This window comes from Pantherophis guttatus, chromosome 3 (assembly GCF_059756535.1).
Source record: "Pantherophis guttatus breed Tessera chromosome 3, ASM5975653v1, whole genome shotgun sequence".
Lineage (NCBI taxonomy): Eukaryota > Metazoa > Chordata > Lepidosauria > Squamata > Colubridae > Pantherophis > Pantherophis guttatus.
Window position 1 is genome coordinate 16,039,215 of NC_142065.1, and position 27,868 is coordinate 16,067,082.

General features: G+C 41.2%; 1 protein-coding gene across 5 annotated transcripts in view; it reads right to left on the reverse strand.

The window, feature by feature from the left end:
* Positions 1-4,325: 4,325 nt before the first annotated feature.
* LOC148114502 (uncharacterized) overlaps positions 4,326-27,868 on the reverse strand; it is a 74,570-nt gene continuing 51,027 nt past the window's right edge. For 2 of the 5 annotated variants that reach the window (XM_087889061.1, XM_087889060.1), the window contains 2 exons: positions 11,050-11,156; positions 4,326-5,507 (listed from right to left, as the gene is read on the reverse strand). Coding sequence is in view for 2 of the 5 variants with exons in the window: in XM_087889064.1 (XP_087745190.1) it covers positions 5,421-5,507; positions 11,050-11,156 (194 nt within the window). In the remaining 3 variants the exon portion in view is untranslated. Of the gene's footprint in view, positions 5,508-11,049; positions 11,157-12,385; positions 12,477-27,868 lie in introns of those variants that run through there. The other 3 variants (XM_087889064.1, XM_087889065.1, XM_087889057.1) reach the window with 3 other exon arrangements.

Below are 27,868 nucleotides of genomic sequence, written 5' to 3' on the forward strand. Positions count from 1 at the left end.
AACAGCTTGCCTTCAGAAGTTGTGGGAGCTTCATCACTGGAAGCTTTCAAGAAGAGAGTGGACAGCCATCTGTCAGAAATTATTTTATATGCCACCGAGAGTTGCTTGATAACGAGATGGGTGGTATATAAATTTAATAAATAAATACAATGAAATGAATAAAAAGAAGATGGACTTTAAGCTTGTTGGCGAGCTTCATATTAATTTTCTGCTCCTGGGCCTCTTAAGACAACTATTATGTGTCTTAAAACTTTATATACAAAACAAAGATGACGTTTAATATTATAGAGTCGTATTTAAAATGTACAAATTTAGAGAATTGGAAGGTGGTGTTGATTTTTAATCTACCAAAAGCCCAGATTTATTTATGAGTCTGAACTCTACAGATGACTTCAACGAGGCAATTCTTGGCAATTCACCATCAACTTTGCCCAACATTTTTAGTACAGTTTTTAAATGGAACCTTACCTTTTCATAAACCCCCACAGGATATAAAGCTTGGTATTGTCATGGACTCTTCAGCCAGGACAGCTCTTTTTAATATTATTTATCACCTGCAGGTTTGATCATGGTCGACTTTATTGCTGATGGCACCTGTCAGGCTCCCACCGAGATTGTAAGGGGGAGTTTTCAGCTTTGTTTTCATAACTCCAAAAACACAGACAGGGATCCACGGGGAGGTTGTTACACAATACCTACCATCTGTTGCGGAAGCACTTCCTATGTGAATCTAGATACTGTTTAGAGGCATTTTTGGGGTATTGAAGTCATGCCTGGACTGGTACAGTGTGGGACTAATGCAGGCTTATAGCAAGAGAGAAAGGGAGAATGTTGCATTTGACAGCGTTCAAAATATAGTAACATTCCACGTTTTGCAAAGCAGCTGCATTTGTGGGATGGGGCTAGTTGGAGGCTTCAGAATGAAGAAAATGCTATCCTGAAGTTGTGACATAAGTCTTTTTTTTCACGTATTGTAACATTACATGCATGTGCAAAGCTTACAGGATGACCATACAGGTAGTCCTTGACTTACAGCCATAATGGAGCCCAGACTTTCCATCATATGTCACAATGGCCATAAATCGAGGCCCCTTTGTTTACCTTCCCAATTATAGGACATCTTTTGTGGTGGTCATTAAGCAAACACAGCATTCATTAACAGTTGTTAAGTGAATCCATTGTCTGCAATGGTTTGTTTGTGTTTTTTTTTTTTTTTGCTGGAAACTGGAAGTAAACACTTGTTTACGGCAAAAGAAAAATGTAACTTGCAGTCATGAGACTGCAGGATGCTGCAAATGGCCATAAATGTAGGCTGGTTGCCAATCACCCAAAATGCGATCATGATAATTTGGCAGTCATTGAAACTTTGAATCTGGGTCATAAGTGTCTTTTTTTTGGGGGGGGGGGAGTTTCTGTTGTAACTTCTAACTGACAATAAGCAACCGGTTGTTAAGTGAAGGCTACCTGTATGGCATTACTTTAATGCAGGGGTGTCAAACTCGATTTCATTGAGGGCCGCATCAAGGTTCTGTTTGACCTCAGGGGGCCAGGGTGGGCATGGCCAGGGTGCATGGCCAGGGTGGGCGAGGCCAGCTTGACATCATTCATCGAGGCTCCGTTTTCAGCCATGACGGCTTCCTGCAGCCTTCTGCCAGTGAAAATGGAGCTCAGGGAGGCGGTGCATGACACGCTTGGGCTCCATTTTTGACAGCAACAGCCTCCTGCAGCCCTCTGACAGCAAAAATGGAGCTCTGGGAGGCTGTACTTGGGCCGATGGGGCTCCATTTTTGCTGGCAGAGGGCTGCAGTAGGCCGTCGTGGCCGAAAACGGAGCCTGGGAGCCTCAGTTTTCGTTGGCAGAAGCACCGCGGGCCAGTCCTTCGCTGTTTCCAGGGCGGCCCCGCGGGCCAGATTTAAACACCCCATGGGCTGGATCTGGCCTGCGGGCCTTGAGTTTGACACCCCTGCTTTAATAATTCAGGATAGCAATAGCACTTAGACTTATACACCGCTTCATAGTGCTTTACAGCCCTCTCTAAGCGGTTTACAGAGTCAGCCTCTTGCCCCCAACAATCTGGGTCCTCATTTTACCCACCTCGGAAGGATGGAAGTCTGAATCAACCTTGAGCCTGGTGAGATTCGATCTGCCAAACTGCTGGCAGCCGGTGATCAGGAGAAGTAGCCTGCAGTACTGCACTTTAACCACTGCGCCACCGCCACTCGGGATGGTGCTTTTCAGCCTGATACAGTTCAGACTGCATTCTGTATTTTATGGGCACTTCTCAGCAGAAGGACAGCTTAGTTATATTTAATTCCAAATTCATATTTGGAAATTCAGGAGAACTCAAGAAACTGACTACATCCTACCAGGAGTCTCAGAACAGGTGCTTGTTTTTGTGTACCTGGGAAGAAAGGCAGAAGGAAGTGACCTCTGATTAGCAATCTCTTAGATAAGGAGCAAACAGAAAGATACAAGTAGTCGTCTACCTACAAGCAGAACAGAGCCTGGTTGTAAGTCATGAAGTAAAGCAGGTCACTTATGTGAATGAACCAATTTAACTATCTTCTTTGCAGCAGTCAATAAGCAAACAAATTTGGACCAGTTTTGCCAAAAACCAGAATTAAATGCTAATAGTAAGAAAAATAAGCAATAAGTATTTTGGGAGTATGTCTTAAGAAATTTAATACGTTAGAATAAAATGCAATTAATACAAGTATATATTAGAGAAACGTGCATAGAAGTAATGTCTATAATGGGAACAGTTTTATAAAAAACATGTAAATGATGGATAGTTATTTCCCTTGCAACACACAATTCATACAAAGCTACATATACTGACATCCCAAATCTGTAAAACTGTTCATATTTGGGGAATGCATTTTTTTTCCAAAAAAGGTTCTTTGAAATATTGGACCGAACAGAATGTGGTCCGAATACACATTCTGCAGTGATGTGGACCAGTGGTGGGATGTTGCCAGTTTAACAACCGGTTTGGTGAGCCCACGCTTTGCGAGCGCGCACCTAAGGCGCTTGCTCACAGTGTTGAAAATAGAGCATTTAGAAGCTCAGCTGCTTACCTTCCAAGTCAGCAACGGTAAGTAGAACAGTGAGGGGGAGCAAAATCAGCTGTGCCGCGCAATTGAGATGAGCTATAAAGCAGAAAATAAAGGACAGGATGGAGCAGGGGGCAGATGGGCAGGGCCAATTGATCATCAGAGCTACCAGTTTTCCCGAACCGGTCCGAACCGGCTGAATACCACATCAGTCTGATGTGGACTGATTTAAATTGATTCACATGATTCCTTTGTTTTATCACGTCTAAAATAGAAAGATAAATTTGGTTGCATAAATACCCCTCAAACAAATACCCTCCAAGGATATTGAACTTCAATTGCCAGAATTTCCAGCCTACATAACTGAGAATTCTGGGACTTTAATAGTTCAGGGGTCTGCAACCTTAAACACTCAAAGAGCCATTTGGACCCGTTTCCCACAGAAAAGAAAACACCGGGAACCACAAAACCCTTCCCGTGCCTGACTATTTCTTGAGCGGCCACAAAACTAGCATATGTAGTTGAATGAAATGTTCTGTTTTCTTCTGAAACTTTTCTTTTCTTGGATTTATCCATGGCTGGCCTACCAGAGGTTGAAAAGCTCAATAAATCGCGTGCTGGCGGGTGTCACACATTGGCAGTTGCAACACATATTTTGAGTGACAGGGAGCTGCAGCAGAGGGTTGAAAGAGCCACATGCAGCTCCAGAGCCGCAGGTTGCTGACCCCTGTTATAGTTTAATATCTTGTCCTAGTTTGAATCCAGTCTAAAGTGATGGCGAAAGTCTACAAACTTTACACCCCATCCCATCCCAGAATGTTCTTCTCTGTACTTGCCAAGGCTTAGTCTACAGGAGGTGTTTTTGAAAACGATGAAAGTCATTTAAATTGAGTTTGGTGGATCTAAGGAGTAAATGGCATAGTATAAAAGGGGAGATTTCCGACAATATTTATCTCACCTACCCCTGAACCCTAAGGATAGAACTGACTATATATCAAATCAGTAAAGCAAGATACAGCCTGCTATTTGTAGAATACATGGTTGCTAGAGAAGGAATTAAGAAAAGTTTGGCTGCGTACAAAGGGTGCGACACATTACTGAAAGATAGTTGGATACCTTTGTGGGGATTAATGTCTTAGTTCTGAGTACACCACTGGTGTGTAGCTATAACCTTCCAAGCATAGATCAGTTTCTGTAAGCTTTTTTGATCAACAAATGCAGAAAGAAACAGTGAGGACAGGCATAAAACACCCCTCTAATCAGCATGCTCGCTTTAGCAATTAAATTTTTTATTTTAATAGCTCTCTAGGATCTTATGGCTTGTCTACAACAAATTTCCACTTTCTTTGTTCTTACTAGTGTTCCAAATAATGAAAGTATATTTAAATCATAACCACCATTTTCTACGAATTGGAAATGCTGAGAAGTTCAGTCTCAGCCCAGCTGAAGGACCATCCTTTGGAGAACAGATATATACCCTGTTTTTCCCAAAATAAGACATCCCCTGATAATAAACCCAATCAGGCTTTTGAGCGCATGGCAATAAGGCCAAGCGCTTATTTCAGGGTTCAAAAAAATATAAGACAGGGTCTTATTTTCGGGGAAACAAGATATATATATACCAACATCACTCTCAGTTCTTCTGCTTGTAACCCTGCATTGATGATAACTATTCGTTCCTCATTTTTCTTAAAATGTGAGCAAAACATCTAAGTGGAAGGGGGAGAGTAACATTTATCTTGGAACAAAAGATTGACTGGTACAGACAGTTATTTATTTATTTAGCAAATTTATATAATCTTCATCCCACAAAATGTGTCTCTGGGTAATATGCAATATATAACTGTTAACAGATCAACAGAGTTGGAAGGGGCCTTATAGGTCATCTAGTCCAACCTCCTGCTCAAGCAGGAGACCTTACACCATTTCTGACAAATGGCAGTCCAATCTTTTCTTGCAAGTCTCAAGTAATGAAGCTCCCACAACTTCCGAAGGCAACTTCTGTTCCATTGGTTGATTATTCTCACTGTCAGAAAGTTCCTCCTCATTTCTAGGTGGAATTTCTCCTTGGTCAGTTTCCATCCATTATTCCTTGCCTGGCCTTCAGCTGCTTTGGGAAACAGGTTGACCCACTCCTCCCTGTGGCAGCCCCTCAAGTATTGGAAAAACAGTTAAAACTATAAAACACTCAAACATGAATAAAAAACAAAAAAATCCAAAAAAATGAGAAAACAACCATTGCTCGATATTATAGAATCACCTTGGATACCCAGGGTTGATGGGGAAAAAATTGGAGGGCCTTCCAGAAGGCAAGCAGGGATGGGATCAATCTCACCTCAGGAGGAATGATGTTCCAGAGGGCAAGGGTCATAAGCAGGAAAAGGGACACATCTGGTTCCCACCAGATGGGACTCTTTCACAGATGGAATCCGAAGCAAGCCTCTTCAGATGGACCTGATGGGATGGGTAGATTAATCAGGAAAAGGCCGTTCCTTGGACAACCTGGTTCCATGCCATGTAGGGCAAAACCAGCACCTTAGAATTGCACCCAGAAGCAAACTGGCAGCCAATGTAGCTTGTGGAACAGATGCACCACCCCAGGGCTACACATAGCTCCCTACGTAGCTGCATTCTGCACCAGCTGAAGGTTCCAGATACTCTTCGAGACCAGCCCTATATAAAGCATGTTACAGTAATCCATTCTACTGGTGACCAGGGCATAAGTAGCTGAGTAGAGCCACATGGTCCAAGAAAGGGCACAACTAGCACACAACACAAAGTTGTGCAAAGGCCCTCTGCCATGTGTTCCATTTGCTTCTTGAGCAGAAGTTGTGAGTCTAGAAATATCCCTAGTTTTCATACAGGGTCTAGCTGGGATAGTGCCATCCCACCTAGCATCAAATATAATAAATTTGCCTCCAAATCCAGGGCTACTCTCTGTCTTGTCAGGGGTTGGCTAACATTCTTTAAAGGTTAGGGCAGGGGTGTTAAACTCACGGCCCACGGGCCAGATGCATCACACAAGAATTTTTGCAAGAAACAACAATTAGAACTTTTCCAAAATTTCAGCTCAAATTGCTTGTGACATTTATCCAATGACATATGTAAATGCTTTCTAGTTCAAGCAGGCTTCTTGTAATGTTTGGTACCCAAATTTTATCATCCTCATCATCAGCATCATCCCCAACGTCATCCCACTTCAGGCTACGAAACTTAAATACCAGCCAAAACAGAGTTCATGGAAGGTAGGTACAATGAAAACATATGTCCGTATTGACTTTGGGAGTAAATAGCCAGAATTCATCTGAGTGGGTGGAACAGGGATAATTAACTCAGAACCTATAATTATGCTTCTTATTTGTTGATATGAGATCAAAGCGATTTCAGATCCATCATGGTGTTTTGGAAATGTTACTGCAGCATCAGCTTTAGTCAATTCTACAATTGATTGCATGAAATGCATGGAAGGAGTAACGGCAAACTTTGTTGTGGAGAAGCATAATTGCTGGTATAATTATAGGCTTCAACAAAGAATGTAAAGCAATTTCTCTTCATGGATAAGCTGCTTAAAATAAAATGTTGGAAGCATGCTTCCAAATCATTCATTGCCTAAGTCATCTATCATGAGATCCCCAGTTTGTTGTCATGTATATTATGTTTTGGAGATCTACCATCCTTTCCAAAACAGAATCTTAATGTGACAGAAAAGGGGAATTGCAGGGAATGGATTGGAAATAATACTACTACCTGTATTTTCATAACTTTTGTTTTAAAATGTTCTCTTACCTCTATCTCTGAATGTAGCCTTCAGTGTGATATCCAAAGATAAATAGGGCCCTCAGCCTAAATAACGTAATTCGACCCTGATCAGAGATGATCTAACTGACCACCAATGACAACCAACTATCTATCTCTTGGTCTTCCCTAAAGGGTCAATGGAATTTTGCATTTACTATCAGTGGTCTAAACCTTGGCAGCTTTAAGATCTGTGGACTTCAATTCCCAGAATTCCCCAGCCAACAGGCTGGCTCTGATATTCTGGGACTTGAAGTCCAGAGATGTTAAAGTTGTCAAGACTGAGAAACACTGAACACTCTTGGAGTGAATTAGTATTTGGCAGGTATCTACTCTTGAACATCACAATTTGACAACTCAAGTTTCTTTGCCCAAAATTAGTATTTGGGTAGTATCCGACAAGCATGGTGGTGCCCAGTTGAAGTTGGTGCTTTCTCTAAGTTCCTTGTTTTTTGAGAAAGAACAGAAAATAGCATCCATGTATCCAAAGTTGACTCAATGGTGAACATGAACCCATCCACATTTTAAAGTATTTTTTACATCTAGAACATGTGTCTCAACTTTGGCAGCTTGGATATGTGTGGACTTCAACTCCAGTGTGATTCAAGTTACCAAGCTTGAGAAGGAAAAAATCCCCACTAACAACTTTTCTCATTCCTTGGGGTAAAAATATAATAACCAATAAAAGTAAAAGCTTGCCACTCTAACACGATTCCCAAAATATAACACTTTTCACTCTTTGAGCCAACCCTGAAAGTTCCTTCCCCCATCTAAATACATAATGTCGAGTGTCAAGTCATCCCTCGACACACCATATCCAAGAGAGGCCAAGTTATTTTTGCAATTGAAGCAGAAAATCCTCCAAGTGCTTCTCCCTGGGAGCAAAATTTCAGTACTATGAAATAAATATCTGGATGATTTTGAGTTCAATTGCCTGAGCCCACTTCACTATCTAAGGTCCTTATGTATAGCAATAACATTTGGCTGCTGATTTTTATTGATAACTTATGACAGAATCCAGAATACAATTTTGCCAATTTTACCAAATCTTCTCCAAGCCTTACAACTCACTAAAGCCTTAAAACTCACTAAAACAACCAAATGTGCATGCTAATGTCAAATTTTAATTCATGGACTTTAACAGAAACTTTTGATGCCAATGCTCACATTCCCAAATTAACCAATTTCTAAAGATTTCAGTTCTGACAGGATACATAACGCTTTTGCTCTGTGCTTCTGAGTTTTGAATCATCACCCAGCCCTAAATTTTGGGTCCAACCCATTAAGAATTTAGCAATGTAGAAGAATCATGAAACACCCACAGTGGAAGATTGGATTATAAAATGGATAAAACTTGCAGAAATGGCACAGATGACCACTTTGGTGAGGGGAAAATTGAAAAAGGCCTTTTTTGTGTGTGGAAAGACTGGAAACTTTATATGAACTTTTTGTTAAAAGAAGAAAAGACTGAATTGATGATTTATGAAATTGGGGACCAAAAGGGGTTAAAGGGAAGGGGGAAGTACTAAAAAAAGAAAAGAAAAATAAGATGGAATGACTTGATTGGAAGAAGAGCAGAAGTCGTAATTCTATGTTTATTTATTTCTTTTTAAATTCTCCCTTTAATTCTTTATGCTTTTATTGAATCTCATTCTTTTAAATAAAAGTAATGTATTAATGTGCACAACCTATTAAGTGTCAGATGTATCTTTCTAATTAAGAAATTAGAGAAAACCTGTTTCAAAATTGTGAAATGAGAACAAATTATTTATTAACATGAGATACTGTAGCAGAGGTGGGTTTCAGCAGTTTCTGACCACTTCTGGAGAACCGGTAGCAGAAATTTTGAGGAGTTCGGAGAACTGGAAAATACCACCTCTGACTGGCCCCGCCCCCATCTATTTTCTGCCTCCCGAGTCCCAGCTGATCAGGAGGAAATGGGGACTTTCCAATAACCTTCCCCTGGAGTGGAGTGGGAATGGAGATTTTACAGCATCCTTCCCCTGCCATGCCCACCAAGCCACGCCCATCAAGCCATGCCACGCCCACAGAACCAGTAGTAAAAAATTTTTAATCCCACCACTGTACTATAGTACTTTTCCATAGAGTAGACAGAGGATATCACTGCTATATTATACAGGCCTGTGAAAGAACAACTATTAGTAATTGATTCAGAATTAAAAGGCTGATTCCAAACACTGCAGGAAAAAAAAAATCCCCTAAGGCAATTTGATTAAAAAGAAAACAAAACAAAAACAGCCTCTAAGCCATTGCAAAGCATGTAATTATGCTTCATCCAGGAGATTTTTCTTTTGCATTAATTTAATTGGTTTTTATAAACTGGCAGCATTTTCCTATTTACTTAAAATAAATTAAACACTTCAGGGTTTTGTTTTGATGTTATTTTTTTTCAAAGTACTTTGGATATGAAAGCATTTTGATTCCTTTGTGTTCCTCCCTCCCACCCTTGAATAATTTGCTTTTGCTTTGCTTTTGCACGAGGGCAAAAAATAAAAGCGAGAAGGGATTAACGTGGAGCAAGCAAAAATTAAATGCGAGGGAAATTTTAAAGAGAAAGGTAGCCAACAGCCAATGATCTACATGGAGGGAAGTATGCAAGGCTCTATTTTAGGCCCAGTACTCTTCAACATCTTCATCAATGACTTGGACGAGGGAATAGATGAGGAACTCACCACATTTGCAGGTGACACCAAGCTGGCAGGAATAGCCAACATTCCAGAAGATAGGCTTAAGATACAGAAGGATCTTGACAGACTTGAACATTGGGCGCTATCTAACAAGATGAAATTCAATGGTGAAAAAAGTAAGGTTCTACATTTAGGCAAGAAAAACTAAATGCACAAGTACAGTATATGTAGTACCTTGCTCAATAGTAGTAACTGTGAGAGGGATCTTGGAGTCCTAGTGGACAACCATTTAAATATGAGCCAGCAGTGTGTAGCAGCTGCCAAAAAAGCCAACACAGTTCTAGGCTACATAAACAGAGGGATAGAATCAAGATCATGTGAAGTGTTAATATCACTTTATAATGCCTTGGTAAGGCCACACTTGGAATACTGCATCCAGTTTTGGTCGCCATGATGTAAAAAAGATGTTGAGACTCTAGAAAGAGTGCAGAGAAGATCATATGAGAACACTTGCAGGAACTGGGTATGTCTAGTTTAATGAAAAGAAGGACTAGGGGAGATATAATAGCAGTGTTCCAATATCTCAGGAGCTGCCACAAAGAAGAGGGAGTCAAGCTATTCTCCAAAGCACCTGAGGGCAGGACAAGAAGCAATGGGTGGAAACTTATCAATGAGAGAAGCAACTTAGAACTAAGGAGAAATTTCCTGACAGTTAGAACAATTAATCAGTGGAACAACTTGCCTCCAGAAGTTGTACATGCTCCAACACTGGAAGTTTTTAAGAAGAGATTAGATAACCATTTTTCTGAAGTGGTGTAGGATTTCCTGCCTAAGCAGGGGGTTGGATTAAAAGACCTCCGAGGTCCCTTCCAACTCTGTTATTCTATTCTATTCAACAACGATTCACTGCTGATGGAAGAGACAGGACTTTTTAAAATTAGGGATGATATCAGAAAAAATTGATAAGAAAAGTATGTATTTGGTATTACATGTCTCAACAGCAGCGAGGATTATCTTCGCACAATATTAGAAAGATGAAGAAACACTGCAAGATGAAGAGATAATTAAGAAGATATTGGATTGTGCAGAAATGGATAGATCAAACGGAAATAAGACACAGAATATTATCAAACATGGAATTTATTTTACCAGTGGTTGGAAAAAAGGGGTGGAGAATAAGAATGGAATCTGTATTGTTAAGCAAATTAAATACCCAGACAACACGATGTTTATTAAGCACTAAGAAATGTAATTAACAGAAAATTAATAAAATTTATTTTATTAAAAAAAGAAGAAGAGGCAGGACTTTTCAAATCAGAAATCACGGTCCTTTGGAGTGCTTGAAAGACTTTCAGCCTATTTTGAAAATCAGAATGTTAAGTTTGTTTTTAAATAGGATGCCCCCAAAGACAGGTAAGAATGATGATGAAGAAGTAATAGATGATGGTGATTATTGTTACAGGTAAGCATACAGGTAAATCAACTGCTGTAATGGTCCGTGGGAGTTAGACGGTTTATCTGATTTAACGAACATCATTTACAGTATTAGATACCTTTCCATAGGCTGCAGCCCAGCTGGAGGCCTGCCATTGGCTCATCTCTGACCGACATTTGAAAATCCATAACAGCAAGACTGACTTGGAGTCTGTGTCATTTTTTCCTGCCAAGAAAACAGAGGTATGTTTTTAATATCTGCATGGATTGTGAAGGAATTCTGTTTATGAGCATGCTACGTAAATAAGCATCTACAGATGATGCGGTTATGCAGGGAAGCCTTTGGCTGGATAGGACAAAGCTCTAGTTACTGCTACCAAAGCTTTCTTAATTCCATTTGAGCATCTTCAGTAGCACTGTGTACAAGCTGGTGGAAATGTTCCTTTAAAAAAAAAAAAGCTTATTAGTTTATTATTTCCTTGCGGCTGGGATTTTTTCTCCTTTCTTGTGCCTGTTACCTCTATTTTGATTGTTAAAGGGGCTTAAATGTTTCTTTTAGTTTGGCTGCTTTTAGAGGGTTTTTTAAAAAAAATAAATGAGACAATTTTTTAGATAAAATCAATGGTTTCAACAGCAAATGTCACAACTGGGCATTTTGATTTTGGCATATTAAGAACATCTATCATATTGCAAAAGGATGAAGTTTCTAGTCCTTCAGTTTATGAAGGTACATGTGAAAGCGTGATGGTGATCCTTACTGGACAGAAAAAGGCTGGGGAAGTGGTTGAAATTAATTTCCATTGAATGAAAGTTGGGTCCAATGTTTAGCATATCTCCCAGGGGAGGATAGGATAGGATAGGATAGGATAGGATAGGACAGGACAGGACAGAACAGAATGACAGAGTTGGAAGGGACCTTGGAGGTCTTTTAGTCCAACCCCCTGCTCAGGCAGGAAACCCTTTACCATTTCAAAGAAATGGTTGCCCAATCTCTTCTTAAAAATTTCTAGTGTTGGAGAATTCACAACTTCTGGAGGTAAGTTGTTCCACTGGTTAGTTGATCTATCTGCCTGGAAATTTCTTAGTTCTAGGAGTTGCTCCTCTCCTTGATTAGTTTCCACCCATTGCTTCTTGTCCTGCCTTCAGGTGCTTTGGAGAATAGCTTGACTCCCTCTTCTTTGTGGCACTGCTATCTCCCCTAGTCCTTCTTTTCATTAAACTAGAAATAACCAGTTCCTGCAACCGTTCTTCCTTTCTTTTAGCCTCCAGTCCCCTAATTTGAGTTGTGTGTTGTGTGCAAGCAGCCTAGCATGTTGTATGAACCATGCGGTTAGTTGAATTTTGGTATATTTTGCAAGCACAGAAAATGTATTAATTTTATATGACAATTAAATATGTTTAATGAACATCACTATTGCAGACAATTTAAACATAGCATCCTTCGAGAAAAGAATACTTCTGCTGGGCTTCAGTTGGCAGGTTGTTGTGGGAGAATATCAATTTTTTTCCTTCATTCCCTGGACCATTGAAGGATGATGATTCCCACCTACAGAAAAACAAGACCAACATAGATTATATGAGGTTAGTTCCTGGACTTTTGATCTCAAGAATTGGCCTGAGAAGTTTCTTAGCCGCTGGTAAATACTTCTGAGGTTAGATCAGGGGTGGGTTCCACTTACCTTTACTACCGGTTCGCAGCAGGAGCATGCGCGCTTCTGCGCATGTACAGATCACCCATGATGATGTCGTGGGTGGGCGGAGCCTCCTGCCGGTTTTACTCCCGGTTCTATAGAACCGGACTGAACTGGGAGCAACCCACCACTGGGTTAGATTTTCTTCTCTTGAGATTGGAGAGAGAATTAAAACTAATTTCTATCAAGGATGCTTTCAAGGAGATTGTGTCATTTTCCATCCTCCATGTTGTTGCTTTATTCTATTGAATAGACAATGTTTTACAGGCAGGAGATCGACAATAAAATGTTTAAAGAAGTAAATCTGCTTCATTTGCATGACGTGCATCATTTGTGGAATCTGGCTTCCTTAGAAGAAAATGTTGGCCGAGCATAGACTTTTTTTTCCTCCTAATAAAACTCTAGCTATGATCATTATTTTGTAGATTTATTGTGACAGTATTGGCTTATTGCCAGCATCATGATGGATACTCTCCAGAAGTGGCAAAGAGCCTGACCAGCCCATTTGTAATCTAAACACAAAGCTCATTTCATAAATTGTAATAGCTTTCAGAAACTTAAGCCTTAGGTAGACGTATCTTTTACCCCTCTGCCTTTGAACATTTCACTTATTCTGTTTTGGTGTACTTCCCATAATATATGATTTAAGTCTGTTCTCTCCCACACAGACCAAAATGGTTTAGGCATCAGTTCTGTACTTATCGACTCATGAAAATGTCCCACGAACTCATAGACAATTCTAAGGCGAGTATAGAACTATATTTATAAATTTATTTACCTTCCGGTTCTAATCCACTCTTTTGCTTATGAAGTTAGCGTGCCATTTTAGAAGATAAATTAAGCACATTAACTACCGGTATTTATCATTGTGTGCAATAGGATAGGAGATTATAGACTTCAGCAGAGGGCGGAAATTTGAAGTTCACTGAGTGAAAACTGTAGCATTGATGAAATACGTGTGCTTTTTTTTCCCCCTTTCCAAAAATGTTTGTTTCCAGTAGTGGGGTACAATTAATCCAACTTGAAGTCTTGTATATGGTGCATTTTGTAATAAGAGCTTGTGTTGATTTCGCAGAAAAGCTTTTTCTGGAAAAATGGGTGGAGAAGATGCTTTATAACAAAACAGCTGCCTTTTTGATAAGCAACAGATTGGGTGTGTCAACCCTGAAGCTGACCTGACCGAGGCCATTTTGAGGCTTCAGTGTTGCCACACTGGAGCTGAGGGATAGGGAGGGGGGAATAGAGATAGCTGGGGTTTTGTAGCCAAAGCAAAATACTTTCTCCTGGGAACCAAGGACATTCCCACAGGTGGTCGGAGAGAGAAGGAGTGAAGTTACCAGGCAACCGGACGGTACCTTGATTGGACCATGTGACTGATTGTTTGGGGAAGGGGAAAAAAACTTTTACTTTTAATTAGGTGAAAACCGCGGGAACATTCAGAGTCGGTTTTCACCAGCCTGTGCCAATATAATATAGGGATGGGTTCTATTTACCTTTACTACCAGTTCGCAATGGGACCATGTGCGCATGCGCAGATCACCCATGATGATGTTGTGGCAGGTAGGCAGAGCCTCCCACCGGTTTTACTACTGGTTCTATAGAACCAGACCGAACCGGGAGCAACCCACCACTGATGCCGCCTGACTACCATACTTCTTGACTGCTGGTTTCTTTACTGTTGATAGTCAATCCCAAAACACAGAAGCTATTTACCACCTCAGTGTCAATTCTACTGAATCAGTAGCTATTCTCTATTAGTGTCCTTTAGCATAAGAATTTGAGGTTAGAAATTTCTTCTGGGTTTGGAGATCTTTTGGAAGAATTACCTTGTTTTCTGTGTACTTTTTCTTCTTCAGTATCTTTACCAGATGCTGCTATAATAATATTTCTTGCCTTTTTGTCTGAAATTTTATACTTATGTGCCTTTCTGATTGCCATATTTGAGATTTCCTTCTAAGATTAAGGTAACTTTCCCCAATCTAATATTCTTCAGATTTATGGGCAAAAACTCTCATAATACCAACTGGTACCTTATTTAGCCATCCAGGTGTAGATATTTAGCATCTTATTCTAAAATTTCAGGGAGGGGGGAATTTGTGTAATATTTTGCAATAATTAGGATTCAAAAGCATATGGAATCCAGGGCTCAATGTTTCTCTAATGCTTTGGGTATAACTGTCAATGCCCATCTAAAAGTTACCACCAAATTATATTTTTTATATTACCCGAATGAAAAATAGTTAATACTTTGGACCCATCATGTTAATTAAATGTTATTATTTTATTAGACTATAATCAGATGGTATTTTTGCATTGGCTTATCTAATTTTTGGAGAATGCCTATGGGATGTGACTCCAAGATTTAAAGTAATTTGCATTCTAAGTTCTAAATAATTGGAGTACTTCTAAATTAAAAGCAAGATTTCAACAGTATATAATTTGAAATATTAATTGTGGTATATGGTAACTTGCTACTCTGGACTACTGCAATGTTCTCTACATGGGGCTCCCCTTGAAAAGCACCCGGAGGCTCCAACTGGTCCAGAATGCGGCCGCATGGGTGGTTATGGGCGCAACTCGTTGTGCTCACGTGACACCCCTCCTGCGCGAGCTGCACTGGCTCCCAGTGGTCTTCCGGGTGCGATTCAAGGTGTTGGTTACCACCTTTAAAGCGCTCCATGGCATTGGACCTGGATACCTTTGAGACTGTCTTCTGCCACCAGTAGCCTCCCACCGGCCAGTTCGCTCCCACAGAGAGGGTACCCTCAGGGTGCCATCGGCCAAATTATGTTGGCTGGTGACACCCAGGGGGAGGGCCTTCTCTGTGGGAGCCCCTGCCCTTTGGAATGATCTCCCCCCAGAAATTCATAAAATCTCTGATCTCCGTGTGTTTCGCTGTGCCAGGCTGGGCTATCAATGTAAAGATTTTAATTGGTTTTAAATGGGATTTTAAATTTGGGGTTTTATAAATTGGGCCTATTATTTAATAATTTTAATTATTTTAAAATTTTGTCTTTGTGTTTTTAATTAGGCTGTACACCGCCCTGAGTCCTTCGGGAGAAGGGCGGTATAGAAATAAAATTAATAAATAAATAATAAATAAAATATTTCTCTAACAACCCTGTCTTTCAAGATGGCTGTGCAGATAAAACAGTGTTTTATCTAAACTCTTTGGCATAATGAGAGATACATTAACTTGTTTCACTATTTAATATTCAATTATGTAATTTTGCATTATAATCAACACATAACACAAAAGCCCGTTATTTAAAATTGATATTTCTCCTTTAAAAAAAAAAGAGTACAAAATTGATATAAAGAGAACAGCAAGAAAGCTTATTGTAGTAATAGTTGTATGGTAAATATTGTAGCTTACAAAATCTTTGTATGAATGAAATAGTTTACAAATTTTGCATATCAAAGGGGATTTTTCATATTCCTATTTTGAAAATAAAGATATCAGGTGGAAGCAGAAATGAACTGAGTTTATGATACGAAAGCTGAAATGGACCTATTGGTACAACCCCACTTTGAATAAGAAATGTGACAATCCCATTTAATTACCCTGATTCCCCCAAAATAAGACATCCCCTGATAATAAGCCCAATCGGGCTTTTGAGCACATGGCAATAAGGCCAAACACTTATTTCAGGGTTCAAAAAATATAAGACAGAGTCTTATTTTCAGGGTATTAAAAAATAAATTTGAGGGATATCTTGGAAGTGATGTATAGCCATTCCCCCCTTATTTTCAGTTCCTCATAGGTAGGACATCCACTTCTGTCTACTGAGCTAAATTGCTTGGATTGGAACAACTGTTGTACAATTAGTGTGGTACTGTATCCCATAAAAAGGAAATGGAATTTGCAAGTGTTAATGCTTAGTTGGTCATTTTGTCTCTTGCAGGTGAGCAGATTTCACTCTGTAGGAATGTTGAGCGAGTTTGTATGTGCAGCTGCTGGCTGAGATCATCATCAACAACTCCCTGGCTCTCCTGTAAATTTTGACTTAGAGAAGGTGCTTTTATTTCAGGGTTTATGAGTCACAGTACCTGGGAGAAGGTGTGTAGAGAACTTCTTTAAAAAATTAATTAGACATCAAAAAATGTCAATTTCAGTTTCTCATCTCCCCATTTTAATGTACTGGATTGAATTTTTTTTTAATTGGCATCCCTGGAGCTATTTCTTCTAATATACCCTGTTTCCCTGAAAATAAGACCCTGTCTTATATTTTTTTGAACCCTGAAATAAGCGCTTGGGCTTATTTTTAGGGAGGTCTTATTATTTTGGGGCGTGTGGAGCAAGATGGGGCTCCTCCTGCTGTCTTACCTGATTTCCAGCTCTGTGTTTAAATATTTTCAGGGAGGGCTTATTTTTGGGAGGTGGCTTATTTTAGCACATGCGCTCAAAAGCCCGATTGGGCTTATTATCAGGGGATGTCTTATTTTCGGGGAAACAGGGTAGGTATCTTAGTGCATAGTTTTCCTCTAACGTTCTGCAAACAGCGTTACTTCACATGATTTAATTTTGGATATGCTGCTTTCAGTTAGCTATGTCTTTATAGCCACATTTCCTCCTAAAATACCCCTCTTTTGCCTATTTGTCTAAACTGAATACTATTGCAGATTTCAGAGAACTGCAACTTTTTAAAAAATGGTAAAGTTCAAAGTTTGGTAAATTTGCATATGATGCTGATTGGAAGGTTTTCTGTTTATTGTTGGTTCAACAGCTTTGACAGAAATCAGCATAGAGCAGAAATTCTATATTGTTTAAAGTGAGACTAGATTGTGCAGAATTGGAACAGTTTTGTTTCTGTTCCAGACTTGCATTCCCCCCAAGGAATCCATCACATTTCTCCAGCAGAACAAATCTAATTCAAAGATCAGATTATATATAAAAAATTACAAAATCTTAAATTGTGGTTGCTGCAGTGGTGGGTTGCCCCCTGTTCGGACTGGTTCTATAGAACCAGTAGTAAAACCGGCGGGAGGCTCCTCCCACTGACCCTGACGTCATCAGAAGCGATCTGCGCATGCGAAGAAGCAAGGCGCGTGTGCACGTGATCCCGTTGTGAACCGGTAGTAAAGGTAAGTAGAACCCACCCCTGGGTTGCTGGTATGATGAGACACCACAGAGGGGAGTTTGCCTTTCACAGTTTCCTTGTGATGAATAAAAGAATTTCATTCCTAATAAAAGTGACAAATATATGCCTCACATTTTTGCAAACCTGCAAATTACATGTCAAAACTATGGGCTTCCAAGCTAAATTATTATTCAAATTATTCAAGCACCTTTTTTAAAAAAAAAATACATCCAGATTTCCCGTGACACTATTTAATTGAATTTGGATGTAGATAGACGCACTTCTTGTATTATGTTGTGGTTTTCAAACTAAAACTTAGTAAATAAAGTACAGTTGGCTGCATTTGTACAACTTGTTAAACATAGACTATCAATTTCAAATCACAGTTGCTGGATTCATAACCTGGAATGAAAAACTTCCTTTGCTGGTGAGTCCCACCAGATGTTGCCCAGGTGTGGCAAGAGCTACATTCCCCAGGTGGTGGGAAAGAAGCTATTTTGTGGGGAGAAGATTTAAGGGTGAAACGGGTTCCTTAAGCATCTGAGAAAGGGTCAAATACCTTCCTTCCCCTCTCCTTCCACTTTAGGAGCCACAAAATGAATGCATATCACACGTGCGAAGTGATCCTCATGCTACATTTGTTGCGCTCTCAGTCTACAGCCATGATGGCAAACCTATGGCACGCGTGCCCAAGGTGGCACATAGAGCCATCTTTCCGGGAATGTGAGCTGTCACCCAATTCACCTGCAGCTGTGTATGAGCGTGCGCTCCAGCTGGTGTTCGGGCCTCCGGTGCGTATGCGCACAATTCAAAGGACCCAGTTGGTCTTTAGAGCTATCCTGTGCATGCGTGCAAGTTTGTGCATTTGCACGAGAGTACTTTTGCGCAGTGTGCACATGCATAGATGGCGTTCGCGCATGTGCATTGCATGTGCGAAAACTGCACGCATTTGCAGATGGTGCGATTGTGCACGCAGCATGCAGGGGGAGCCGTGTGAAATGGTGTGGTTGCATGTGCAGCGCACGGGGGAGGAGCCGTGTGTTAGCGCATATAGCACGCGCGCACATAAAGTGTGTACCTGTTTGGCACTCGGTGAGTAAAAGGTTTGCCACCACTGGTCTACAGTATTCAGTACTTACCAAACCATCTTATGGCTAAGCATGCTTTGGGAACTATGATGCTGAATCATAGTTTAATCTGATAAAAGTGAGTCTTTTTCCAGCCTTTGTTCAGGATTAAGCATATCAAGATTGTGGTTAATCTTGATTAGTACTGATGAAAAAAAAAAAACAAGTTTATAAGATACAGCTGAACTGTGGCTTGTTTCAACCCTTGTGTAGCTTAATTGCCACCAGTCACCATTTGAGCTGAAATCACTATCTTCATTTCCACCAAATCTATCCATTAGATGCCTTCAGTTTGAATTTGCTATTTTAAAAAAGACCATAAGAAAACATTGGTGTGAGAGGAATTCTTCTGTCTAAAGAATGAGATTTTAAATTTCAGTGATAATGTTCTCGGGAAATCAGAATATTACTATAAAAACTGCCAGTTTGTTTTGTTTGTAAAACATTTCCACCTTTTATTTCCAGTTCTGCAAAAGAGCTAACATATTCCAGAATCAAATCAGTAAAAGAGTAAGAAGAGATAAAAGAAGATTTCAGGTTAAACTAGTATATTATAAAAAGTCTGCTGAGATAAGAATTAATTTCACATCCACAGTTGGAGTTGCTAGCTCCATAATAATAAAATAATTACACTAGCAAGCCAATCTACATATGGGTTCTATCCCCACACGAGAACATTTACTCTGGTATGCAACCAGGAGACACAATCATTTTTCTTTGTCCTCCCAGTTCGATAAAGAAAAAAACAAATTCTTTATAGTAATAAGCGGTTGAGCTTATTACTTTTGGCACTTCCTAACTTTGACCCCAATGAAAACAAAGGAGCACAATGCTTCTGGAGGAGCCATAGCAATGTAAACACCAGACATGAGAGAGACAATGAAAGACATTTTCTAAGGGAAAACCATCCCAGTCTGTATCAAGGATGCATTCAGACTGTACACGGCCATATACGCATTCCCCCCCCACTCCAAATGGTGAGAATACTGTCTTGGAAGGATCTCAGCCTCATACTTCAAAGACATTCTCTGCAGCCCAACCCAACAGCTGTTCTCTTAGAAGTGAGAACGGCTTGAACAGTTCAATTCAGCTCATATGAAAAATCACGGGAAGTCATAATGCTGTGGGTGTTTATGAAGATTCTCAGTCATCCAGATCATGGTTGTCCCAAAGGTGCTTTTTCAAAAGGCAACTGGACTTTCTTTGTTTTTCTTGAAGATGTTTCGCTTCTCATCCAAGAAGCTTCTTCTGAACTGAAGAACTTCTGAATTGAAGAAGCTTCTTGGATGAGAAGTGAAGCATCTTCAAGGAAAAAACACAGCCCAGTTGCTGTTTGGAAAAGCATCTTTGGGGTAATGCTATACGTAGAGTTCTTGGCACTGTTTGAAGAGCCAACAGGAATCAACACCAGACAAACAATAAGGTAGAAAACATTACACCACCAAGGAGGAAACCACACCCCCCACCAAAACTGGCAGGGCAAAATGAATGATTGCAGTTGTGAAGTGAATCATGTAGCTGATCAGCAAATCTGGTTTTCCCCGTTGACTTTGTTTGACAGGAGCCAACTGGTAAGGTTGCATGTGATCCCAGGCGGCTGCAACCATCATAAATGCAGACCAGTTGCCAAGGGCCATTGTAATTTCAAATGGTCATTAAACAAATAGTTGTAAGTCAAGGACTAGCTGTACCTATTACTGGGATATCTGTGTAATGGCAGAATTGGCCTCAGTTTGAGCATACGGAAAATGCTGTATGAAACAGAAAGGTTGCTTGGCTCTATCTTGAATACATCACGACGATGAATTTTCCCTCTCTTCATTTTTCTGTGAACATGACAAGGAAAATGGAGCTCAGAGAAACTCTTCCCTTTGAAGACCTGAAGATGATGGTTTCTGTTTCTTTCTGCTTTCCCCCCCCCCCCACCACCACAAAATTTTCCTTCAGCGAACTGCACACACCCTAAACGTACTGAATTACATATCTTGGACCTTTTCTCTTCCTTTTATTTTTACAGTGTGTGCAGATTCCCTGCCACCTCATCATATCCTAGCAGGCGAGTAGAAGAATAAATCAAGAATATCCAGACCAGTGACACATGAATTGCAGTGTTATAGTATTATTTTTAATTTATATTATTTTGGAATAGTTATAACTTACCAGATATCATAGCAAACCCTTCTAAAGGGCCTACCAGTTAATATTCTGAGGCGCAGCTTGAAAAATAAATGCAGCAATTTGGGCTTTTTCCTATTTTCAAACTGAGATGTCCTCTGCTCATCCTTGTATCAATAACAAATTATCCCAGCATGAAATTGAGTGTCCTCATGGTTGATTTCGCTCCAAAGTAATAGATGACGGAGCCAAATAGCTTCTACACTCACTAAGGATGCTGATGGATGGGTTTCTTTCTCTCCCTCAAAATTTGTTTGCTTGTTTTATTTTATTTCTGGGTGGCTTAGAGTATAAAACTTATCAAAACTAGTAAAACGGGGAAATAAAACCCCAAAGACAGCATCATTTGGAGGGAGCCACAGCCAATTCTGTCCCCACCCATGGAGATAAAAACAGACCAAAGCCTCTCTACCTCATCCTAACTCCAGGCCAAAGAATAATATTTTCAATGCTCTTTTAAGGCTGGCAAAGTGGGAGCTCTGGGTATCTTCAGGATAATGTGGTTCAGATGGTTCAGGGCCCAGTGGCATGACAAAGAACGAGGAAGGAGTTATCCATCTTTCCTTCTGCCTCACTCTGTCACCATCCCTGAAACAAATCCACTATGGGCCATTTTTCATGGCTGAGTTAAGAATGATATCCTTGAGCCAGCAGAAAACTATAGCAGCATAAATTGTTGCTCTACCCATTGTCAGTCTCCATCCTATTCTTTAATGAAAAGAAGGACTCAGGGTGACATGATAGCAATGTTCCAATATTTGAAGGGTTGCCAGAAGGAAGAGGGCGTCAACCTATTCTCCAAAGCATCCAAAGGCAGGACAAGAAGCAGTGAATGGAAACTAATCAAGGAGAGAAGCAACCTAGAACTAAGGAGAAATTTCTTGACAGTTAGAACAATTAATCAGTGGAACAACTTGCCTCCAGAGGTTGTGAATGCTCCAACACTGGAGGTTTTTAAGAAGAGATTAGATAACCATTTTTCTGAAGTGGTGTATGATTTCCTGCCTAAGCAGGAGGTTGGATTAGAAGACCTCCAAGGTCCCTTCCAACTCTGTTATTTTGTTCTTTGTTATTCTGTCCCAGGCAAAATAGTGCCAGAAAGTGTTTGCTCCTATTAATGTTATACAGCATATGAGAACAGATTGCCTCAGTTTACCTGTTCCCATCAATGGGAATAGTTTGGAGGAAAACATCTACCAATCACTATCCTTAGCATGAACCAGGCTGGGGCATAGGTGAATTTAGACCAGCAAGTTTAGCCATTGTCAACCTTCTCTTAGGAATTGTGCACATGTTTTGCCTGGTTGCACTGAAAGGAAAACCGATTACTGAAGGATAGCTGATGGTGAAATTCAAGGTATGCTGTATAAGGACTCTATTTAAAGACAGATTTTCTGGAATACAGGCAGTTTTTGACTTATGAGCACAATGGAGCCCAGCATTTTAGTTGTAAGTCACTGTAGTGGTAAGTCAAGGCACTACATGACCAGACTCAAATTTATAACTGGTTTTACAACAGACATAAAGCAAACCGCTGCAATCGTTAAGCAAAATGTGTGGTTGTTAAGTGAACCACATGGTTGTTAAATGAATCAATTCTCCCCAAAAAGCTTTTTTTTTTTTGTCAGAAACCAGCAAAACAAACCACAAATTGTGGACAAATCGAAATGCCGCAATTAGTTATAAATATGAGCCAGTTGCCAAGTGCTTGAAATGTGATCGCATGACATTTCATGGGAGTGCATTCATAACTCCAAAGATCAGTTATAAGTAGCTTTTTTGAAGTCCGTCATAACTGTAGTGCTGTTCCAGAAGAAGACAAAGTCCATCTTCAAACCACTGTAAACAAGGTAAACTCTTGATACCCTTCTCCTCAGCTCTTGAGATAAAACTACACACGGAGCTTGCCTTTCCCAATGCATGGACTCCTAAACAGACTTTCTCATCTGCTAAAAATGGAATGGGACCCCAAGTTTCTGCCTAACTAGAAACTACGTCTTGTCAAGATGGGGTCTGTGTCATTCAAACCCATGCTTGCCCCATGCATGTGTCTGAAGATCAGGGGTGGCATTCTACCGGTTCGGAGCGGTTCGGGTGAACCTGTAACTCTGACGATCAGCTAGGAGTGAACTGGATCGTTCTGTCTTTGAAGTGGGCCCACCCGCGCGCCCCTGCATTATACTCGCCTATATTTACTTTTCTGAAGCCCAGCTGATTGGCGTGGCAGAGTGGATTGCCGCGCTTCAGCTGTTTTCCTCGCTGGCAGTCATGCAGAAGGTGAGTTTTCTCCTAAATGCGCACGCGAAGCGAGCGTGCACGAAGCACACGCTTAGCGAACCGGTTGTTAAACCTATAGGATCCCACCCCTGCTGAAGATGCTCATAGGTTTGCTATACTGACTTTGAGTGTCCAGCTATTTAATTCTCCAATTCAAAAGGAGGACGTTTCCCTTCAATGCTTCATACCAACAAATCTATGAAATTATTAATTTAATTAGCTTAATTTCACGTCAGGTATGCATCTTAGGGTTTTTCCAGAGGTATGCTTTCACAGAGAAGCAATCAGACAAGGGCACAGCCAGCTGAAAGGCAGAAGAGTTGGAGAGCCAGTAATAAGGAAGACGGTACATAGTTGCTTAGACTGGAAAGGGAACTTTAAACAAAAAAAGTCCTGATTATTTGCCAGGGCTCGCACAGAAAGTGCTTCCAAAGAAACTAAGTTCCACAGTCTTTAGGCAACTACCATGAAGAGCCTGTACCTCTTCCAGGCCAAGTTCTTAATGAGAGGCATTCAAGAATGACCTCTGCAAAGATGCTTGTCTAGGATTGCACCAGAATGGAGAAGTTAGTTCCTTAAATAAATAGAAGTCTTTGGGTTGAGCCCAACTCCTAGTGACTTCATGGGTACATCCTGTAGCTCTTTTGGCAATGTTATAGCAGTAATTTGGCATTGCATTTTTCTGGGATGCTTTTTTTCCAGTTTAGCCTACGGTATGTCTGGGAGGAATCCCATCCAAGTATCAACCAGACCCAAGCATGCTTAGCTTCCAAACACAGACATCAGAACTTGATGCTGCCATCTGACCTATTTGTAATATCAATAGCCTGTTCCCCAATTGTTTAGGTCTTTAATGCCAGCATTTTGAAAGGCAGTGAAAGTGTTTTAGTGAAAAGAATAAAACATGGCAAGAACTTTACATACTATGAACCGTGGTGTGCCCAAGCTATTCATAAAATAGGTCCAAATGTTTTATGTTAATACCAGCAACCAATTATCATACACTGCCAGCCTTTCTGACACCATTTCTGTGAAAGTTGGAATGCAACAAGGCTGGGCATTGTTGCTATCATTGTTCATTTTAGTCATGAATAGCATCACGTTAGACTGGGGTCCCCAGCCTGTGAGCCACGGCCCACTACCGGGATGTGGGCTATTTGCAACAGGGTCATGTGAGCGGTGGGCTGGTGTACACTCACAGGCCCATTCCCCTGAGCGGTGGGCACCAGAGCTTGCAGCCCCACTCGCACAAGTGGCAGGCACCATGCCCACTGCTCACACAAATGAAGCTGTGCACACTTGCCCCTTGCACAAAACCGCCCCCTCTCCCCCCTCCCCCTGTGCCAGGCTGCTAGCCCAGAAAGATTGGGGAATGCTGCGTCAGTTTGCCCGTTAATATCAAAAAATTATTTATTTATTTATTTATTTATTTATTTATTTATTTATTTATTTATTTATTTATTTAATTATTTAATTTATATACCGCCCTAGTCCTGAGGGACTCAGGGCGGTGAACAGCCAAGAGATAAAACACACAGAATTACAAAATTTAAAAACAGTATAAAAACCTAATTAAATAAATTTGGCCCAGAACAAATTAAAACAACTCTAAAATTTTAGACAAATTTAAAATTTACAATTAAAAAAGGGAGGTTAGGCCAGGCCAGCCTGTTGGAATAAAAAGGTCTTAAGGGCGTGGCGGAAGGTGCGCAGATCTAGGATCCTCCGTATCTCCGGGGGGGAGCTCATTCCAGATAGCAGGTGCCCCCACAGAGAAGGTTCTTCCCCTGGGGGCCACCAGTCGACATTGTTTGGCCAACGGCACCCGGAGGAGCCCCTCTCTATGAGAGCGTACCGGCCGGTGAGAGGCTGCTGGTGGCAGCAGGCGGTCCCGTAAGTACCCGGGTCCTAAGCCATGGAGCGCTCTAAAGGGGGTAACCAAAACCTTTAAGCGCACCCAGAAGACCACCGGGAGCCAGTGCAGCTCACGCAGGAGAGGTGTTACATGGGAGTGCCACGTCGCTCCCATAACCACCCACGCGGCTGCACTCTGCACCAGTTGGAGCCTCCGGGTGCTCCTCAAGGAGAGCCTCATGTAGAGAGCATTACAGTAGTCCAGGCAGGAAGTGAGAAGGGCATGAGTGACCATGCATAAGGAGTCCCAATCCAGAAAGGGACACAACTAGCGAATCAGGCAAACCTGATAAAAAGTCCTCCCGGCCACAGCCATCAAGTGCTCTTCTAAAGACAGCCATGAATCCAGGAGGACACCGAAGTTGCGAGCCCTCTCCGTGGGGGCCAACGACTCACCCTCAATAGTCAGTGATGGCACTATATCGGGACGCCGGAAACCACAGCCACTCGGTCTTGGATAGGTTGAGCCTAAGTCTGTTTCTCCCCATCCAGATCCACACAGCCTCCAGGCACCGGGACATCACTTCAAGGGCATCATTGGGGTGGTCCAGGGTGGAGATGTACAGCTGAGAGTCATCAGTGTACTGATGGTACCTCACCCCGAAACCACGGATGATCTCACCCAGTGGCTTCACATAAACGTTGAACAGAAGGGGCGAGAGGACCGACCCCTGAGGCACCCCACATATAAGGCGCCTCGGAGTCAACCTCTGCCCCCCACCAACACAGACTGCGACCAGTTGGAGAGAAAGGAGGAGAACCACCGTAATACAGTGCCCCCCAACCCCAACTCTTCTAACCGGTGCAGCATTATACCATGGTTGATGTTATCAAAAGCCGCTGAGAGATCTAATAGGACCAGGACAGAGGAGCAACCCCTCTCCCGAGCCCTCCAGAGATTATCAACCAATGCAACCAATGCCGTTTCCGTGCTGTACCCAGGCCTGAAACCCGACTGGAACGGATCCAGATAAACCGTTTCATCCAGATACTGGGGAAGCTGTTGCGCAACCACACTCTCAACAACTTTCGCCACAAAGCAAAGGTTGGAGACTGGATGATAATTTGCTAACATTGCCGGGTCCAGGGAAGGCTTCTTGAGGAGAGGCCTCACCACCGCCTCTTTCAAGGCGGTGGGAAATTAAAGTATCACCATCACTGAGTATCAGCGATGGCAAACCTTTTGGGCTCGGCATGTCAAAAATTCAGAAAATGCCTACCTTGACTTTGCTAGTGGATTGCCCAAGATAAAAGACGCTTCTCCAGACCTCTACTTTGGACTCTCTTCTCCTCTGGACTCTTTCCTCTGGACTCTCTGTAAGTTGCACAAGAAGGCCCTGCTCCAGTGGTGAAATCCAAATTTTTTTACTACTGGTTCTGTGGGTGTGGCTTGGTGGGTGTGGCAGGGGAAGGATACTGCAAAATCTCCATTCCCACCCCACTCCAGGGGAAGGATACTGCAAAATTCCCATTCCCTCCCCACTCTGGGGCCAGCCAGAGGTGGTATTTGCCGGTTCTCTGAACTGCTCAAAATTTCCACTACCGGTTCTCCAGAATGTGTCAGAACCTGCTGGATTTCACTCCTGCGCTGTTCTGAAGGGGATTCTGGATCCTGAAAAAATCATGTGAGAAAGTTCACATGAGTTTTGGACACTTCAGAGATAGCATGAGAGTCAAGTTCTCGTGCAACTTCCAGAGGATCTGTATTCTGTATGCCTGGCATGTAACCCAAAATGGCAAGGCATGTCACTTGTGACATGCATGACATACAGTAAATCAGAATAAGACAACTCACTGCAGCCAATTCTCCATGGCCCTCTTGCCATGGTCAACTCACCATAGGACAATTTAATAATTCAATTTAATCATTTAAAATAATTTAAACATTTCAATTTTTGTCACTCACATTTCACTTTGTCCATCCTTTGGGACAAAATTCTTCCTTTAATGATTCTATTCCACGATTTCTTCAATATTAGTGTAACTCTTATCTCTGGTGAGTTGTTCCACGACGGGTTGGCCATGGAGAGTTGGCCATGTCGAGTTCCCTAGATCCGGTATAGATTTGCCATCATTAACCTAGCCTGAGCACCTCCACCATCCAGGCCAGTGGCGATGATCTAGTAAAAACAGATACCTTCTGTTGCTGCAGAATTTATATTTTTATAAGGATTGCTTTTATATATTTGTTGCTTTTATTGATTGTTGTATGCTACCCAGAGTTGCTTCTGAGAGATGGGTGGCCATATAAATTGGATGAATGAATGAATGAATGAATGAATGAATGAACGAACGAACAAACCAACCAACCAACCAACCAACCAACCAACCAACAAGTTCAAAGTTTGTCTATTTCCAAAAGAATTTCTCTACACAGAAAATCATCTTAAGAAAAGGGATATCTGGCAACTTTAAGACATGTGGACTTCAACTCCCAGAATTACCCAGCCAGTATGGTCTTGTGCAGACGTGTCCATCCTTATGCCTAGCCTGGGTCACACTGAGTGAAGAGGAATTGTCTTGGACCACATATAAAATATGTAATATAGTTAATGTATATGAATATACATAATGTTAAATGTTTACGATTTTGTGGGGCTACATTGCTACCTGTTCAAGTTTGCATGGTCTAGTCCATTCTCGGCTATAGAACTTCAAACAACAAAAGTTCAC